The 19506-nt window shown below is 43.3% G+C and overlaps 1 protein-coding gene across 2 annotated transcripts; it reads left to right on the top strand.

The window, feature by feature from the left end:
* Nucleotides 1-3373: 3373 nt before the first annotated feature.
* wnt6b (wingless-type MMTV integration site family, member 6b) lies at nucleotides 3374-17690 on the top strand. 2 transcript variants are annotated; one of them, XM_029257097.1, is made up of 4 exons: nucleotides 3374-3472; nucleotides 9665-9885; nucleotides 14837-15138; nucleotides 16363-17690. In XM_029257097.1, the coding sequence occupies exons 2-4, from the start codon at nucleotides 9687-9689 to the stop codon at nucleotides 16822-16824; spliced, it is 963 nt and encodes a 320-aa protein (XP_029112930.1). In that variant the 5' UTR covers nucleotides 3374-3472; nucleotides 9665-9686; the 3' UTR covers nucleotides 16825-17690. The 2 variants fall into 2 exon arrangements, with proteins under 2 accessions (XP_029112930.1, XP_018597186.2); XM_018741670.2 differs by lacking the exon at nucleotides 3374-3472 and adding an exon at nucleotides 3961-4980.
* Nucleotides 17691-19506: the final 1816 nt, after the last annotated feature.

Genomic DNA, 19506 nt, shown 5'->3' with positions numbered 1-19506 from the left:
TCGTGAACTTGACTTCTTGGAGGGATTCCAAAAATAGCTGTGGTTTGTTCAAAAAAGTGCTATGGTACATATCAGTTTTGTTTTTTACTATATTTTTAATTAAGGTTTTTTTTTTTTTTCCTCTCTTCTCAGAATCAGTGCATTTTTAAGATAGCAAGTTACGCTACGACTTACTGGCTGGCACCAGAAAGTTAAAAATTGTTCACTCACCTACTCAGCGAACTCAGGTTTGCTAACCGCTTCTCCAAGTCTGGGTCGCAGTGGTCCGGAGCCTATCCCAGAAGCGCAAGGCCAGCCAAGGTCCACCCTAGATCAGGGAACAATCTAATGCATGCTGTTAAAAAAAATGGTCAATAAATGTAATAAATTTTTTAAATTGATTTGTATATCAGCATGTTTTTGACTCCTGAAAAGCCTTTCTGAAAATGAACATAAAACTATATAGACCGACACGCGGACACACACACACACACACACTCCATCATATACGCATATGCACATATGAACATATACACAAATTAATGAATTTCTAACTGTTTTGCAGAAGAGTGCCAGATATGGATAGGAGTTTGGCATGAGGAGGAAGACAAACCTTCACCCCGGCAGATCAGCTCCGAGATAAAAGGTCCTGATGGCAGAAGAGGTGGCCAACGTGGAAGCGAGAGTAAAGCACACACTCTGGAGGTTGGTGGGCTATTCAGGGGGAACGCTTTGGCCCTCGGTGAGGGGCTCTGACACTGTGTCGGGTATGCCGGATCCTTCTGAAGGCCGTTCCCAGGATTGCTCAGCCAAGACCCCAGGCTCAACACCCTGCTGTACTTTGAAATGGGATCTTTATTGTCCATAAAGCTGAAGCCAAGTATGAAAAATCACTCCTCCCTAAAATAACACACACGAACACACACACATGCACACACCCACCCGTGCACTCACACACGCAAGCGAGACACTCACAGATGTGTGTATTATTAAAAACAGAAGGTCTCCAATTAAGCACGAGTCAAGTCTAGTTTAATCTAGATAAGAGAAAACTTCATATCAAATCAAAAAAAAGGTTTTTAAATCACACATGATTTTTATTAACGGGACAGTATTGAAATTCTCTTTACTAAAGTTACGTCATATTGATTAAGTTCAGAAAAAGTCACTTTGACTCAGTAAAACTTTAATGAGCATGCATAAAATTATAGCCTAACTGAAATATAAGACTGTGATACATAACCTAATAATCTTGGTGAGTTTCTTGATGTTATCTTGGTAAAACAATCACTGTTTATTGGACAATACTGACGTTAACGTGCATGTCGATTTCAAATTGGGCAGTGGCTGGGGAAGTAACCAGAATGGACCCCTTGCAAAGGAATCTCCTGGGTTCGAATCCCCACGCTTGCTGCAGAAACCTTGAACAAGGTGCTTACCCCAGTCTTCATGTAGGAAAAATAACCCTGTATACATACACACGCACACGCACACACACACACACACACACATTTTCTGAACCGCTTGTCCCATACGGGGTCACGGGGAACCGGAGCCTACCCGGCAACTCAGGGCAGAAGGCCGGAGGGGGAGGGGACACACCCAGGACGGGACGCCAGTCCGCCACAAGGCACCCCAAGCGGGACTCGAACCCCAGACCTACCAGAGAGGAGGACCCGGTCCAACCCACTGCACCACCGCGCCACCGCGCTGCCACGCCCCCTAACCCTGTATACATATCTATATATATATGGGTAAATATCTGTATACAAACCCACATTGTGAGTGGCCTTGGGCAAAGGGATCCTTAGCGAAATAACTGTAGAAGCTGTAGAAGGCAGGTTATCACACTGTGGATGCACACGACTTACACTTGAAGCAGCGAGTTGTGAAACCGACAAACGGCAAAACGCACAACTTATTTCGAGGTTACGGTGTCCCTTGTCACGTGATCCGAGAAGGAAGGGATTGAGGTTTCGTGCACATTAAAATATTATAGTGGCGAGACAGATTTATCTTCTCCTTCAAGCAAAAATTGATCAGTCGAACCGCTACTAGCACGACACACCTGTGGCTTAGACAAAACTCTTCCATGCTTCCACTTTGAAGTTGGAGGGAAAACAAAGGGGAGGTGGCGGGGAATCAAAGCGTTCAGGTCATGAGATAGCAGATAAATGGTTCAACTGATCTCCTGTTTGGAGGTATCAAAGGGAAGAGATGAAAAATATGCACATGGCATGCGTCAGTGAAATTACATATTTGCTTCGTACCTGACTGTGATTGATTCCCTCATTGTATCGGGACGCAGCAGAAAATCTTTCGCAGTCTGCATTGGAAAATTTAGAAGACAGTGTGGATTGTAAGTTTTTCTCCGTGTTTGTGGGGGGGGGGGGCTTCTTCTCTGCTGGGCACATTTATTGTTTATCAAATTTAAAAACATCAAAGTGTTCATCAGCAAGAAAACTGACAATGAGCAGTAACCAAGTGCAGTTTCAGTGTAAACAGGTATAGCCTCCAAACCTGCAACCTGAGGGATGTAGGAGATCATGAAGCGTCCCGTGAATTAGCATATTTCTGATCAAATAAACATCCAGTAAATAATATAATAATGAAAATAGTGATAGCTGTACACCAGCCATCCATCCATCCATCCATCCATCCATCCATGATCAGTAACTGCTTGTCCAGTGTTGTGTTGCACTGTTTCACTTTATCCTGGGTACACAGAGGGTACACTATTTTTTTAAGAAAAAGAAAAAATCCCTTGTATAAATATGAAAACGAAGAGTTCAGTTCGTGAATCGCAATCTAGTCCTCGGTCACCAAAGACTTACATTTACCGATTGCAGAAGTGTGTGGCTGCCCTTTATAGTCAAGACACGGAAAATACGAACTAAAGCAGTAAATCAAGGACGTCTGTCCATTATGTACTTGCAAAGCAGTCCAATACATATTCGTTCGGTGATGTACCGTGGTAAAGAGGCCTAGTGGATTTCCCCATTCCTGGCACTCAAAGATATCTGTGAGCCCCCACCACGGGTACTCTTCTGTTACCTGCAGCTCCTAAATGGGGCATTTCATCTCCTCATATATTTTTCCAGTGAAAGTCACGCATGTGTTGCCTTGATGGGGTCCTGAATGTGCGTAGCGCGTCGCTCTGCGAACAGCAGTGCGTCTTTCATGTGCCATCGGGGCATGTTTGTGCAGCACACCTTCCCACATTTCCTCGCGAAAAAAACTGCTATTGGCAGAGCATCGTGATTTATGACATATTATTAGTTTGCAAGCATCGCCATGATTTTTGAGGGAAACGTTTCAGTGCTAAAATGCGGACGAGCAGCGCGAGCCTCGGCGCATCTAATAACTTTTACATGCGTTCGCCGAGCAGGCGCTCGCGTCCAAAGCGCTACCGCAGCAGGGGGCCGTTTCAGGAGCCGTGGTGAAGCGCAGAGTCCCGGACTTGGTTCTTCTGTTGCCTTTTCGTGCGCTGTAGGTGTGTATCAGAGGCCCGGCGCTACCTGAAAGGAGCTCCTCGCAGCCTGCTGAGCTCCTCTTTCTTTACTGTAAATACTGAACTTGTGATTCCTCTCTCTCTTTCTCTTTCTCTCCCTCTCCCCCCCTTTCTCTCTCTCTCCCTTTCTCTCTTCCCCCCCCCTCACTCTCTCCCTTTTTCTCCCCCTCTCTCTTTTTCTCTCTCCCTTTCTCTCTCTTTCTCTCCCTCTCTCCCTCTCTCTCTCTCCCTTTCTCTCCCCCTCTCTCTCCCGCTTTCCCCCTCTCTCCCCCCGCTCTCTCTCTCCCTCTCTCTTTCTCTTCCCATCTCTCTCTTTCACTTTCTCTCTCTATCTCTCCTCCTCTTTCTCTTTCTCTCTCTCTCTACCCCTCTCGCTTCTTTCTCTCCCCGTCTCTCTCTCTTTCTCTCTGTCTCACACACACACACACACACACACACACACACACACACACACACACACACACACACTCTCTCTCTCTCTCTCTCTCTCTCTCTCTCTCTCTCTCTCTCTCGCTCACGGAGTCTTAAAACCCTCTCTGCTCCATCCACCAATTATTCAACTTTGCGAAGTGACACAAAAGGACGTCTTCTTGGCCAGGAGCTACGACACACACCCATCTGGTTATGAGAACATCTCTGAAGGAGCACGAGACACACACCTCACACACACACACACACACACACACACACACTCTCATACACGAAGACACACATTCTCTGTTGAAAGCTGGAAGACCGAGGTTGTGTGTTCCTTGAAAAGATGCCCCTGACGCCCACCTGCACCCGGGTCCACGCGGAGCCATGCGTGGCCAGCGGGACAGTGCCGCGCACGTGGGGATCATTCGGCAGCGATCGTGCGTGAACATCTGGGATCTTCCACAGCACGGGTTCCCCTCACGATGCGTGTGCTCCGTGACTGCACTGCTGCGTGACTGCTGCGTGACTGCTGCCCTCCGCTCCACTGCCCCCCGGGCTGCCGGACCCACGCGCGGCCACAGCTGGGTTCCTTCTCCGCGGACCTTCTCACCGACCGCATCCACAGCAGCCAGTAGTGCGAGATCTCCTTCCAGCACGTGTGTGTGAGTGTGTCTGTGTCTCTGTGTGTGTGTGTGTGTGTGTGTGTGTGTGTGCGCGCGCCACGCGCACGGACCCTTGGTCATGGGGATGTCTCCGCGGACCCCACCGACATGAGCGAGGAAGAACTCCAAGGGACCTCCACACATTTCTGGGGAAGGTGCTGAAACTAGCGCGCGCAGCCCACGCCGGAGCGTGCAGCACGTCCCCTGGGTCCCCGCGCGGAGTCCGCGGCTCTTATCATCTCTTTGATCATCATCATCATCACCGTCATCATCATCATCATCATCATCATCATCGTTATTACTTGTTTTTTTTCTGCGGAATACACTCACCAGAATGATCCCGGTGTCTCGAACTCAGCTCGCCCTGTTTTTTATCCTCCTTTGCCCCGTCAACATTATCGGCTTGTGGTGGTAAGTGATCATGGGACACATCTGTTCACTGTGATTTATTTTTCGCAACAAATGTGAATCTATGAGTGATCTCTACAATAATAATAATAATAATAATAATAATAATAATAATAATAATACATTTTATTTCACTCCACTGTGAGGCTGCAGTAAATATATAAATAAAATATACTCGGTCACATTTTTACAAGCATTAATAGCAGATTTACTATTGTTACTACTACATTATAATTACTTAACATTCAGTCTCCCAATCCTTTACACCCCATTCTTTAAATGTGGCACACCTTTCAGAAACTGGATTCCGAAGAAAATACTCGGTACAATTCAGTTAAAGTTTTTAGTTTATTTAATTAGTTCTGAAATTTACAACTGAATCCACAAAGTCTTAACTAATTCAATTTTTAGAAACATGTAATTACTTGCCTTTTCCCCTTCATATAGAATATCCTTATATATTTTTTATTCATGACCTTAATACATATTAGTAATAATAGTACTATTGTAAGAAAAGAAGATTAAGCTTTAAAATTTAAATGCATAATTATGTATTGTAAACAGTATACAGAAACTATATATAATAATAATACGTGTGTACAGCATTATACATTACTATCACTGTGTTACTATTATGTTACTAGATATGTCAGTATATTTAGTCACCAGGCCTTAGACTCACTGAGTAAGTTTGGTGAAGTTGCTGCTTGCTGTGGTTTTCCTGGAGTTGTTATAGGCTGTAGTAAGAGCTGTGAGGTAGGATGGGGTCAATGTTGGAATTTTTGTGGACCTTGAGGCAGCAGATATGTCATCATAAAACAATTCTCATTTCATCTTGATGTAATGTGTTACATTTTTTTTCTTTCTTTTTCCCTTTTTTTGTGTAATGAGACAGCAGACAGCAATAAGACATTTTTCACTGGGCGTAATCATCAGTGTAATGATGTATTGCTGGTACAAGTATTTCCAAGACGATCCCCACACAGTCAAGGTCAGTGTGGGATTTTTGCTAAACATAGAATTTTGCTTTTGATAGAGGAAAATCTCCAGCTTTTGTGCACACCTGGAGGCCCCACTGAATCCAAAGGGGCAGGATGCTTTCATCAGGTGGCTGGTTGAGGTCGTGTACTCCCCACTGCCATGTTGTTACCCCTTTAGGGAAAACTGTTGTCCCACATCCATCGACTTTAACTTTGTTGATGGTCTTGGGGGGCTTCAGGGCAGCTTTTTGCAGGAGCGACTGGGAGGCGATCCGAACCCCTGCAGGGTGAGTTTTCAGGACAGCTCACCCCCTGAGACACTCAGTATCTGTGTCCAGTGGGCTGACGTCTGTCCAGAATCGTGCTCCCCAGATGTGCGCAACCCGGCAGCCACCCCCCCCACCCTCTGCACAAGTATGCTTTCGTCCCGCTTTGCTCCCTGCTATGCAAACTGCCTGAGAGTCCCTTCATTACGTCCACGCCCCCCCCGCAAATTTGTATTTCAGGAAGGAAGGTGATGCAGTGTTTTCCCAGTTAAAGAAAAAGCCAAAGGGGACATTGTCAGAGCAGAACATCTGGAGTTAAAGCAGTTGAGGCCTTTCCTCCGGTGTCACTTCCATTGCGTTTTACCGGTAGCCGTGTGTGAGTTCTGCTGGTTCCTATATGTGTTTGGGCTCCGTGCCGTAGCCCCATTCCCCTAGAGCCCCTTGTCCCCTCCCCCATCCACACTATCTCTGTTTATCTGGAGGCAAACACGTGAGGAACGGCAGCGGAGCACCAGTGCCGCGCCGTACCGGGGGGTTCCAGTCATTTGATTTAGTGTTGAGTCCTGGTGGGGACCGAGAGCCATGGCTCCATGCCACCGACCGCAGGACTGAACCCAAGCCACTCGCTCACTTTCCAGGGCTGTCGTGACTGACTTCTTATCCAGCATACTTTGGGGATTAAGGAGGATGAAATTCGCTCGTTTTCAATGTGGAAAGAAAAGACTTATCTGTGGCCACGCTGTTCATAATGTAACCTGAGGTCTTTAGTATTAGGGATGGCTCATCCGAGACCTCATCTACATAAGAACTGATGGCTCATCACAAGTCCTTCATCATAGTTGCTGTCTCTTTTTTTTAATCTTTTCTATCTTTCTTATATTTCATCCATGGCAGTGCAGTGTAGGTTCCTGATTGCACAGATGATTTTACATCCTTGTTTATGTTATGATTAGGCATTATCTTTGCACGATCGTGTTCGGGAGCTTAAGTTTCAGCGATAAAGAAGAATGAAAATCTCATATAGCACAGTGATAATTCAATTTCTTATGTGTCACCCCAGCTTCCTCTTTGATATTTTCTCAGGCTGAACCTTTAATGACCTGTTCTGCCTTTAGTATCTCTTCAGTGAGTCTCACAGTGTTGTAACTGGAATTTAGAGAGGACACATGAATGATATAGTTCCCCAATGGGCCTCTTTATAAAAGCCGTGTTGTTACTCATTCTTCTTCCTTGCTGGTCTCCCACCATGATTTCGTGTCTATGTGTTGTTATAATCAAATGGCACCAAAATGAAAGGGCAACATTAAGACTGCCCATCAGAAATTATAAATCAAGGTCAAACTGTATGTATCTGTACTTTGGTCATGTATACCTGGAGCTGCTGAGACTGTATCTGTAGGGTACATAAAGGACCACACCACAATGGGATCTGAATTAACATTACGTGAATGACTAAATCTAATCTCAGCACAGAGTGCATGTTTTTACATCTGTCCCCTTCAAAAACTTGCAGAACCTGGGGACAAAAGGGACCGTTCCGGTTTGAATACTTTGTTAAATCTACACCTTTAATTGTAAGCCCATGTTCCTCTTTTTCCGCAGACTCAACAGCTGGTTTGGAAGCAGCAATTTTGCTGCATGGGTTCACATAGCTTTGGAAGCCAAGACCTGTCTGATAATAAGACGTTATAAAAGTGCAGGGTGTTTGCTAAACACTGTGTCTGTGTGTCTTAGTAAGAGTGGGTTGTATTCAGTACATTATGACTGTACACAGAACTGCTGCAATTTGTGCACATTTTTGTGTTACTCCTTACCTTCACTCCATAGAAACATTATTGATATTGAATAGTACCGGAACTTATTTAAAAGTACGTTTCCATTTATTCGCTTAGCAGATGTTTTCTTCAAACATCTTGAAACTCAGGGTTAACCAAACTGTATTTCAAAAGAGGCAAAGACCGTTAGATCTCCAATAGTGTTTTAAGCAACAATAATTACATGAGTAGCTCCCTGCAGAACTGATATGAAATGCAAAGGTGATCAGTGACAGATGGTGTGTTGAAAGTGTGTGTAACTACTGGGAGATGAGGAGACGAGGGTCTGAAAAAGATGAATTTTGAAACCCTTCTTGAATGAAGGAAGGGATTCAGCTGTTCTGAGGGATAGAGGGAGCAGTAACCAACCTGAAGTAGAAGTCCATACAAGTATGAGCATACTTTGCAGCAATCTATGCCCATTAGTTATCATACGTCTCATCAATGTTTTTTTAATAACTATTAAGATGACTAGTAATTATTTTCATGAAATCTGACATAATTTGATAAAGATTAAGTTAATGTCAGAAACTCAAGCTCCCTCATATATAATCGCAGTATAGAACCATGGAACTTGAATGGAAATACTGTGTCTACCTGTAGCCTTGAATTAGGCCCCTATGTTGTTCCAACATGCAGCACTTCATTTTGTGCGTAAGTTTGTTTGTGTATAAGTTTGTTTGAGCGGCATGTTGAAACAACATACAATGCTTTGCGTTCATCCATCACTAAACGGGAGTCAGATTTCGAGCAACCACTAGTCTTTTAGACATACTGGCATCTGCAGTATTAATACAACAATGATGCCCTGAGTTAACTGAATGGTATTGGGAAATAGTCCGTTTTTTTTAACTATTTAAAACCTGAATGAAATTATATTTCCAAAGCATCTTACCTGCCTCTTTATGAGATAAGCAGATTCTGTATAAAACTTATCTAAGACATGTTTTATAAGATTCCCATAATTGTAACGGTTACATTTTAAAACTGATTTACAGGTAATATTCTTAAAATTGTACTTCAAGATAATCCTAGCATTAGCTTTATTGAGAAACTGAACAAAAACAGTCAGTCTGATAAGGGGTAAAATAGAGAGAAATCATACCACACCATATTGTTCCCACGTGATGTCATAGCAACCATCTCAGGAAATTCTGGCAAGAGTTCTGAGTGCTGGATGTTAGTCCTATACTTCCATTAAGAATTTGAGTAAACACTTCACTCAATTATAAACATGCATCTTTAGATATTTTAAAAATAACCCAGAACCAGATACACTGTGTGCTAACATGCTGTCCATTATACAAACGTAATGTAGCAGATGCAGTTTTGCATCAGTCTGTTGTATTGCTTAGAAGTTAAATTTGTGTTATTTCCTCTAAAGTTTGCCAATAAAGACAAGTCAATCACAAAATCTGCAGTCATTTGGCAACTGGATGCATTTCATGAAATCAAGACGAAAGATCTGAAAAGAATCTCTGTAGCCAATGTAGGACGGAGATTTCCCTAGCTTCTTTGGGCTGCCCAAATAATGACTTTTGAGCACGTTCTTGTTACAACAAATGAGGACAATCAACACAGGCCAGGGTGGATGTAGCACACTAGCAGACTCCGCTGTTCCCGGCAGGGCGGTGGGGAGCCCTTTGGTCATGGACCCCAACAGCATCTGCCGGAAGACGAAGCGGCTGGCGGGCAGGCAAGCCGAGCTGTGCCAGACGCAGCCTGAAATCATTCACGAAGTGGTCAAGGGTGCCAAGCTTGGGGTGCGTGAGTGCCAGCACCAGTTTCGCTTCCGCCGCTGGAACTGCACCAGTCAGAACAAGTACTTCGGCAGGGTCCTGCAGCAAGGTGAGTAACGGGCATCAGTTTTGGCATGGGGGAACGGGGAGGTGAGGCTTTGCCCAAGGCACCATGTCACTACAAGTCTTACAAGGCGGAATTCTGACTAAGCTTCTCCTTCACATTGCCAGAGCGCTGCCTCAGTCGGGATTTGAACCCGTGACCCCGCTGATCATAGCTTGCTGCCCTAGCCACCGCGCCTCGCTGTTGCTGCATACCAAAGGCCTGATTGCGATTGCGGCGCAGAACAAGGACAGCTGTTGTATCGGAGGCAGACATATTTACCCCTCACTGCACCTCCCCTGCATCAGATTGCGCACTTAATATGATCTCCAAAATTGCCTCTCGCAACCATTGATCCACTTTGCCTGCCAGTCCTTTGAAGTGAGTAATAAGTCAGTAATGCAGGACCCCAGTTGCTCTCTACAATTATTCTGTTGATTTTTAAAAGCTTCCCTCCTCCCCGTTCTTTTATTTTTTTCCACCATGTAATCCATAGTAACTGCTCTGTTTAAGCACAGCGGAGGTCCCGCGTTTTGTGCTGCGGGGGTAAATCTGACGTTTTGTCAATTTTATTGGCTCCATTGTCTCTGCGATCATGTACCGACTCATGTTTGCCCGCGCTTTTGCGTAAGTCGCTCGAAGCCGGTAGCAACTACTGCTAAAACTGAAAATTGCTGAAAGAAGCAAAGGCCGGTGTTACGTCTCAGGAATCACTGTAATCGCAATAATGACAAAGTGTGCGGTAGGAATAATTAAAGCTTTAACGCACTTTGAGGCATTTCATCTTCCGCAGAAAGAAGGACTTTCTGCCGCTTAGTCATGCGGCAGCTTGTAATCTGTTGTGGCGAAGATGAGAGCGCTGCCCGACACAAGTACAGTAGCTCAGTGTGTGTGACTATTGATGAATATGGCTGTTGTGAACATGACATATTGGGCACAGTAATACACACCAGTGCTGTAAACCTCAACTGAAGTGAGGTCAACCAGTAGAGGGCAGCACTTCTCTGAACCACAATGGACGTAGCTGTTCTTCCAGACTCCGTGGGTTGTCCATCGTGTCTTTTTGTCCTCTGACTTGACCATATGCTCTAGGAACTAAACTTAATGTAGTTCCTAAGAACTGTGTGTCACTGGGTTTATTTTCATCATTGCTGAATAATCATTATTTTAGGATGATTGATCTTGGCAAGAAAAATATTCTGCCAGTGAGGATGCTGCTTTTGTTTGAGGCGGGCGGACATCGCAGCCTATCATGTTTTGTCTGGAACAATAGCCAAACAGACAAAAAGGTCACGGTTCGATGCCAGGGAGATGAATCATTAATTCCTGAGCATCTCCAATGATTCACGTTGTCTGAAGCACAACGAGTTCCACAACAAATGGGGGAAAAACCCCACAATGGACATGGTCCAGCGTGGTGTACACTGCAGAGACAGGAGTATTTTCCCAGAGACCTTTGCAACTCTAAGAAGTGGCTTATTTTTTTCCCCTTCCTTCGAAAAAAATAACTTGGGGCCTTTTTTCCTCTTTAAAACATGTAGAGCAAACTTGTTTTTTTTGTTGCCCTTGGAATTGTTCCTTTTTGCCAGTGTTCTTCCTGATTCCCTCTGGCATCTCCCTTCCATCTCCAGGTTGTAAGCAGTTAGAGCTGCTTGCAGACAATATGTGGTTTTAATGAGAAAAATAATAAATATTCTTATCTGTTTGTAGTTCCTGAACTGCAACACCTCCCCCACCTCAACCCCAAGAATGCGATTAATTATTTTCTTGTCAAATGGCATGGCTTCTGTCTGTGCTGCTGTCAGTCATCTTTTCACGGCTCACCTGGTTGTAGGGTCTAAGGGTACAGGCGTCAGTTGGCTGTTCTCTCCAGAGTCAGACCCAACACACTGGAGATGACAATCAAGGCAACCAAAGTCAGACCAGAGACATCAAATACAAAACTGGCTGTTCATTAACACAAAAAAACTGAAAAATTTCTTAACATTTAAAAAAAGGGACTTCTACATAATTATATTACACGATTCTCACTTTCTTGACTCAGTAATTTGGATGTCTTCACCTTAGCCTTCCAAAAGTCATCACAACTGTCTGCATTCAGTTTTAGCAGTCACTGTATTTACTTTCAGACCTGCAAGACCTTTAGTAAGTGCTGGTAATACAATGGTTAGAGTCATTTCCTTGCAATCAACAGACCGAGGATCTAATCTGGCCTCCTTCTGTATTACCCATGAGCAAGGTACTCACCCTGAATTGGTGCAGTAAAAATTGTTCAGCTGAATGAGTAAGTGGATAGTTTTAGGGAGCTTAGAAGGAAAGTGTCAGCTACAGGAGGAAGTAATAAATGCCTCTCTGCATGACCCTATTGGTGTCATTGCTATGAGATGCAGGGTATAAGAAGTAAGAAAACAGGTATAGATAGGGGCACCGCTCTGCTGAGATGGGCTGTGGCAGAGGAGGTGGAGAGGTCGTGTCAGGTAACCCGACGCGGTGACAGAACAAACACGGCCTTCTCCCCTCGGGCATATGGTTGTGGGAGACTCACCATCTCTCTTGTTTTCCATAGTCCAATTACACACCTGCAAATATGTAAAGAATGTGTCATGAAACACCTTTGAGACAGAGAGAATTTGAGCTAACTTTATTTTTTTTATATTCAGATAGACAAGAAAGATAAAAAGAGAAATAATGAGTATGTTTTTGTTGGTCTTAATATCTATAAGCAAAATCTCTGCACTGGCAACAAAGATGAAAGCTGCAGTGCTATATTATTAATAAAAGCTGGAGAGGAACAAGGTAAACTGTTAATTTATAGGCTGCCATTTTTTAGCTTTTGAATAACTCGTGGGCATATTAAAGCAACCTTACACCATCAGCTGAGCTTTTATTTTTCATTATAGTTTACTCAATTATTGATGCTTTCACGCTGCATTTGACAGGGATAAATATGCAACAGTTAAGAGAGTGGTGACCACATCCATTAATTAGAAGGCCCTGTAATGACAGACATGTATGGAACACAACCAGAAGTAGGATTTTTCAAGAAGGGCTCCCAAGTGCGATGCATACTTTGGGATTATTTGACTTGCCCCTGTATGTCTCCGGTTAATGAATTGGATTTCAGGTATGCAGTAAGATATGTGCAATAAGAATGCAACATCTCCTGGACGATGGCACAGAGAGGCAAAATAAATCAATCAGATTTATTTCTGTTTCAGGCTGTGTCTCATGTGTGGAAGGGCTTCGTATATCTGTATAGTGTTTTTCTTTCTTGTGCATGCATCATTGACTTCGAGTTCAGCATTAAAAAAAATATTTCTTAATTCTTGCAGAAGACCCTTCTGGCACTAAACACTCAATGAGACAGGCCCAGACAACGGCAGCAGCAGAAATTTGCTCGGAATTTGTGTCCTGAAGGAGAATAAAAAAGCCACTTAATCAGGAGATTTTAACATTTCTGAAACTGTCGGGTGGGCATAGTTACATTTAACTGTTGACATTGTGCACTGTTGACACTTTATGTGTTTATTTAAGTTAAACAAATATTGATTTACCCTTTCTGTGCTTTAATCATTTGTTTTATGTACATCGGTATCGAAATGATGAGCAATTTAATTAGAAGCTGAAAGCAGATATTGTATTAGTGCTGATTTTATATTTGGTGTGATTAATACCATAAAAAACAACAAAAGACGAAACTTAAAATAGAAATTAGACACATAGTTTCCCAAATGCTGCATGAATTGTACCTGTTTTCAGACGTATGAATGATGCAGATTGGCGAGAATTATTTTGGACAGAAGTGTGTGAAGCAGTATGGCTTTAAGACATATCCCACATAGTGATAATGTCGATGTATGGCACTCATTCTGGAGTCACTCACTACAGCGTCACAGGCTTAACCGTACATACATATAGTCTCTAGGGCTGCCTCTTCCCTCCTGTCAAGTAGAAAAACCCCTGTGCTTTCTGGGTAGTTCAACACTTGCCCACCTAGTCACAGTCTTCAGTTGTGCAGCTCCACCCAGGACTGATGTTAGAGCTCTAGGTAACTAGTTAGTTCGGGCTCAAAAAAGGAAAAATGTTTAACAGGACTGAATACAGCGGGTCGGTCTTCACGAAGGGTCCAACCTGACCTTACAGACGATCATAACACAATTAAAGTGCAATTATTTCCTTAAAGTATATAGGGCACCGGGAAAGGTCAGCTGAAAACTCATCCTTACTTTACTCCCACCAAAAGCAGGTGCGTTCAAACACCCACACAGAGCGAGGTGAAAGAGCCCAAAAGAGTATACAGTACATCATTTCATGAGAAAGCGTCCCTGGGTGTGCAGACAGGCAGCTGGTATTAATATCACGGCATGCTGGCTGAGGGCCTGATCGCACGGCTCCGACTTCACTTCACTTACTATAATGAATCCCATTCATTGACTCATGCGATATGAAATTGGCTCCAGAATTTAAAAGAGTATAAAAGTTATCCATTCCATCTTCATCACAATGAGCTGTTAAGTTTAGGTTTTTTTTTTTTTCCTTCTTTTACTTTCCACTTTGACTCGAACTATATAGTCGCAAGGATTTATATGAAGTATTTTGATGGAAATGGTTTAAATTACTATGGAAGTCTGATACGTGAGCTTTTCTGACACTGTAAAAAGAGCAAGGCACCTTATACTGTGCATCATTATTTTAGAACAGCCTGGGAACAGCTTGCAGCGGATATAAAAGCGCATTAGCCCCAGCCATTAGTGTAACTTTAAGGTTCTTGAGGTAAAGGTGGTAAGTCCTTTTACAGAAATAGCCCCTTGGCTATAGCAGACGTCAAAAGCCTGGATTAGCAAAATCCAACCTGGAGCCCCTGTCAGGTCAAGGTCAAGCTCCATCCTCCCTGCCTCCAGTCCGCTCAAACGTATCCCACATGTGTGAAACACCACCCCCCCCCATCCTTCGACAGACATCCGGGAGACAGCGTTTGTGTACGCCATCACAGCGGCGGGTGTGGCACACGCGGTGACGCAGGCCTGCAGCATGGGCGAGCTGCTGCAGTGCGGCTGCGAGGCCACCCGCAGTCGGGCGCCCCCGAGGCCCACCGGCGCTGGCGGAGCCGAGGGTGTCAAGTGGGAGTGGGGCGGCTGCGGGGACGACGTCGAATTCGGCTACGAGAAATCCAAGCAGTTCATGGACGCCAAGAGGAAGAAAGGAAAGAGCGACATACGAACGCTAATCGACCTCCACAACAACGAAGCCGGACGACTGGTACAGTAACGGCAGCGAACGCTTTTGTTTTGCATTATGAAAATTCTTTCTTTCTTTACTAATACGCATCACCGAATGAAACAATTGCAGATATGCCATTAATGCTTCAAGAGCAAGTTTGTACTTAAACGTTCTTCAGTCACTGTGGAAAAATGCTGAAATCTTTTAAAAACTACTTAAAGCTCACTCAAATGTTTATCGTTGTTCCTACACACCCCTGATTTTTATTGCCTGAACTGATCTTCAGAGATAATCAAGCTTGAAAATCACCGTAAAACATGTCTCAAAAGTTTAGCAGACCTAAAAAATGTGTACAATTCCAACTAGTTAAGAATTCATTCAGCTGGCAAGGATAGCACTTCAAATTTCGGTCATGTTTCATATCAGGGACTTCTCCTTCTTATACTTGCTAAAAAACATTGCCTCTAGATTTGGAAGTCCGTAGCAGGAATATGTAGTAATCTATGCAGATGCTTTCCATCAATCTGTCTTAATTTCCAAATAACCCTCTAGTCGTTTAGGTAAGCTTTGTGTATCAAAAACTAGGAAAGTGGGAACTACATCTCACATCATTAGACATAGAAGTCCCATTTCCACAAGTTTCTAGAAGTTTTCTCTATCATTGTCAAACAAATAACTACAATGGTGATTAGGAGCCACAGCGGCTTTCCTACCATGTGTGAGCTCAGGCTCAGTAGTGCAGTAATAAGAGGAGGATCGGGGAACGTCGGGCCTTTGGCTTGCACCCAGCCATGGTGGATAATTACCCCGAAACTAAAAAATGGTGAGGGCCTCATCTCTGCATGGTCTGTGGCAGCGTCACTTCATCTCAATTTGAGACGCCACCACATACCTTAACCCGCCCTTGGCAAAGGGGTCGGGCAAAGGATATGGGCAGGTGTGGGCTTTGTTTCTGGAGAAATATAGATTCGGATGGACTTGAGACATCTCTTAGATAACAGTCAAGTGCATCCTTATAGACGATGAAAAAAGTAAACAATGTGCCCCTCTGCTCCGATGTGCAATCATAAAGTGTTTTAATTAAAATCAGGAGGGAGATAAGGACCCTGCATTTATCTTGGGTTAATTGTTGGGCGCGTATATCTAAATGATCTCCGCCGTCAGGGCCTGTGGGCTCGGAGATGGCTGGAGGCAAGACCGGGGCAAATTCTTTTGGAATGGCGTCTGCCTTTATCTCACCCATCTATCTCTGTCTAACTACAGGCAGTGAGGAATTATATGAGGACTGAATGTAAATGTCATGGGCTGTCTGGTTCCTGCACACTGCGGACCTGCTGGAAAAAGATGCCTCATTTTCGCGAAGTGGGCGACCGCCTCCTCGAAAGATTTAATGGGGCTTTCAAGGTGATGGGAGGCAACGATGGTAAGACACTCATTCCCGTGGGGCAGAACATCAAGCCGCCAGACAAGCAGGACCTGATCTACTCGGCTGAGTCGCCGGACTTCTGCCTGCCCAACCGGAAGACGGGCTCGCTGGGCACACGGGGCCGCATCTGCAACAGCACGGCCATGGACGTGAGCGGCTGCGACTTGCTGTGCTGTGAGAGAGGGTACCGAGAGGAGACCGTGGTCTTCGAGGAGAACTGCCTCTGTCGCTTTCACTGGTGCTGTGTGGTGCAGTGCAAGAAGTGCTCTGTCAGAAAGGAGCTCAGCCTCTGCATCTAGAAAACCTCCCGAAACAAAGAGAGCCTCCGTCTTTCTTCTGGAAAGATCCAGACCTCTCTGGGAATTAGAGGGTCTTTTTTCAGCTTCTGGTGCAGGAAAGCAAAGGCTACGATTCCAAAACGTGTCTTGTTTTACATTTTGGAGCTTGGCAAACTGAAAAGTAATGGCTATGTTGGAGAACTTTCTAGAAACCGTAGTGCCTCCTCTCAGCTTCTGGAACTTTGTGAGCTTATTAATGAAAACTTAAGATCCTGGAACTCTCATAGCTGGAGAGTGGAGTGTAAACAGCCCTATCTGTAAGACATTGATGCTGATTCTTGAACTTTCCAGAGCAGAGAGCTGAATCTGTCTCTTGGCAGCGATTTTTTTATAACTAGAAAAATGTGTATTGGAGTGTTCTCATTGAAGGTCTCTAGAACTTCTCTGAAACACGGTAATGCCCCGGTACAGTTTCTTGTGAAACGACCTCTGCCTCTGAAACAACCACTGACCTGCTGCCAAAAAATGCTGATTTCCTGTTGACAAATCCAGAACCTGACTCAGAAGCAGGGCCTTTCTGGCACTTTAAATGAACTTCATTTATGGGAATAGATGAATAAGCACAACATCATTCTTTGACCCTCCAAAACATGGATGTGGGGAAAAAACATGATTTTGTCCCTAGAAGTTGTGAGGCATCAACATATAAGTGCAGAGATGCACGTGGAGCACAGTGACACCTAGAGAGACAAACCATCGCCAGTACAGTGACCAGATGCAAACAGCCAAGATTAAAGAAACTATGGCTTCTTATACATTTATTTGTTAGGCTTTATTTATGATTTTTTTTACTACATGACTACTCACAGTGACAACAATGAAAATTGTGCCTATCTCTGTCAAAAAGCACTTTTTTGAATATGAAAGCTGTTTCAAACTATGAATTAATTTCTTATGTATGTAAAGATTTGCTTTTGTTCCTAAAAACATATTGTTTAGTAAAGAAAGAACAAAAAAAGATTAAATTAGCAATATTTCAAAACATTTCTTTGTGTAAGGTATTAAGGAAATATTATAATCCTTTTTTCAGTTATTTAATGTATGGGGCTCTTTTAAAGCACTTTTTTTGAAATCTTCGCAAAAAGATGTGTAATATGTCCGTGGCCAGTTTCGTCAAGTAATTTAGCCCAGTTGTGAATATATTTAAAAAGCCAGAATAATGTTAGCCAAAAAAAATCTGGGTTTCATTGTTTAGATCAATTGTTTTAAAGTCCCTGAGTTTTGATTGATACCCGTTCTGATGTTACACAAGAATACACAAACTCACTCGTGACATACTGAAAAAAAGCTATTTTCTTCACTGTGACCTTAAGCCAAAATGACCCTCTGTATCCTCCTCAGAATAGCGATTTCTACTCCAAATGCAAAGAAATGTGATAATAAAGTTACCTTGTGTATGATATGTATCCATCTGGATTATTAAAGAGTTTCCAAGGAACAGATGAAATTTGCAGCTCTAGTTGTATGCTTGGAGACCAACAGACTAATAATTGTACCTTTCATATCAATAAAGTCATGTTCTGGTTGTGTATAAACAGATGTTTATAATGCATGCAAGCCTCTAATTTAAGTGTCTGAAAAAGGTCTGTCATTAAGCAGTTGGTCTCTTAGCATATTTTTAGTGGGGTGAATAAGATGTGGTGCAATAGATCCCCCATATTATATTGGTCAGACCTGGCAAGTATATGATGTGCGTAATAATGAGCAACATAAATAAAGAAAATTCAGTTATCTTTGATTCTCAAAACCAGAATAAGAAAAAGAACAGGACAAGTATGGTTTTGAATTACATGTCAATGCAGTAATTTCATATATATGCAAAGTCTCTTTCAATAAAACATAATAGTTTTGTGAATTCCAATTTAGGAAAAAAAAAATTTCTTTACTTGTTTATTTATTAGGGGGGTGCAGTGGCGCAGTGGGTTGGACAACGGTTCTGCTTTCCGGTGGGTCTGGGGTTCGAGTCCCGCTTGGGGTGCCTTGCGACTGACTGGCGTCCTGTCCTGGGTGTGTCCCCTCCCCCCCCTCCGGCCTTATGCCCTGTGTTACCGGGTAGGCTCCGGTTCTCTGCGACCCCATATGGGACAAGTGGTTCTGAAAGTGTGTGTGTGTGTGTGTGTGTGTGTGTGTGTGTTTATTTATTTATTTATTGGTGATTCAGTCTAGCTTCTGTGCTTCCAAATCTGACTACAAATAAAAATGTAATGTGACTATAAATAAGATTTCAGTGTAAATGCATAGCTAAATGTGCAAAAATACTTTTTTATACTTTAAATTTTGGTACATTGTACCAATTAAATATAAGTATAAGAGTATCCCGTTATATAATATAAGTTGGCAACTTTGGCTACAAAAGGAGGCTGTACTTTGCACTTTTCACTGTAGGTTTTGGCTTTAAGCACATAAGTTTGTCTTGAAGCTCAAACTGAAAGACAGGGCTTTTGTTTAAACTAAGATTTTTTTGTCAGTTTAATAAAACTACGGTCACTTTTTCCTTTCGTTGGCCTTAAGCGCAACAACTAAGTGTTATTCTAACTGGTTGACTTAAGAGTGGGTCAGGCTTCGGTAGGTTTCGCCATAGTCATTTCCAATAAGAAAAGCAAGAAAAAATAATAATTTTGCCACTTTTTCTCTGAGGCTCCT

Source organism: Scleropages formosus, chromosome 12 (genome assembly GCF_900964775.1).
Source record: "Scleropages formosus chromosome 12, fSclFor1.1, whole genome shotgun sequence".
In the NCBI taxonomy this organism is placed as follows: domain Eukaryota; kingdom Metazoa; phylum Chordata; class Actinopteri; order Osteoglossiformes; family Osteoglossidae; genus Scleropages; species Scleropages formosus.
This window is presented reverse-complemented; position numbering and strand designations above follow the sequence as displayed.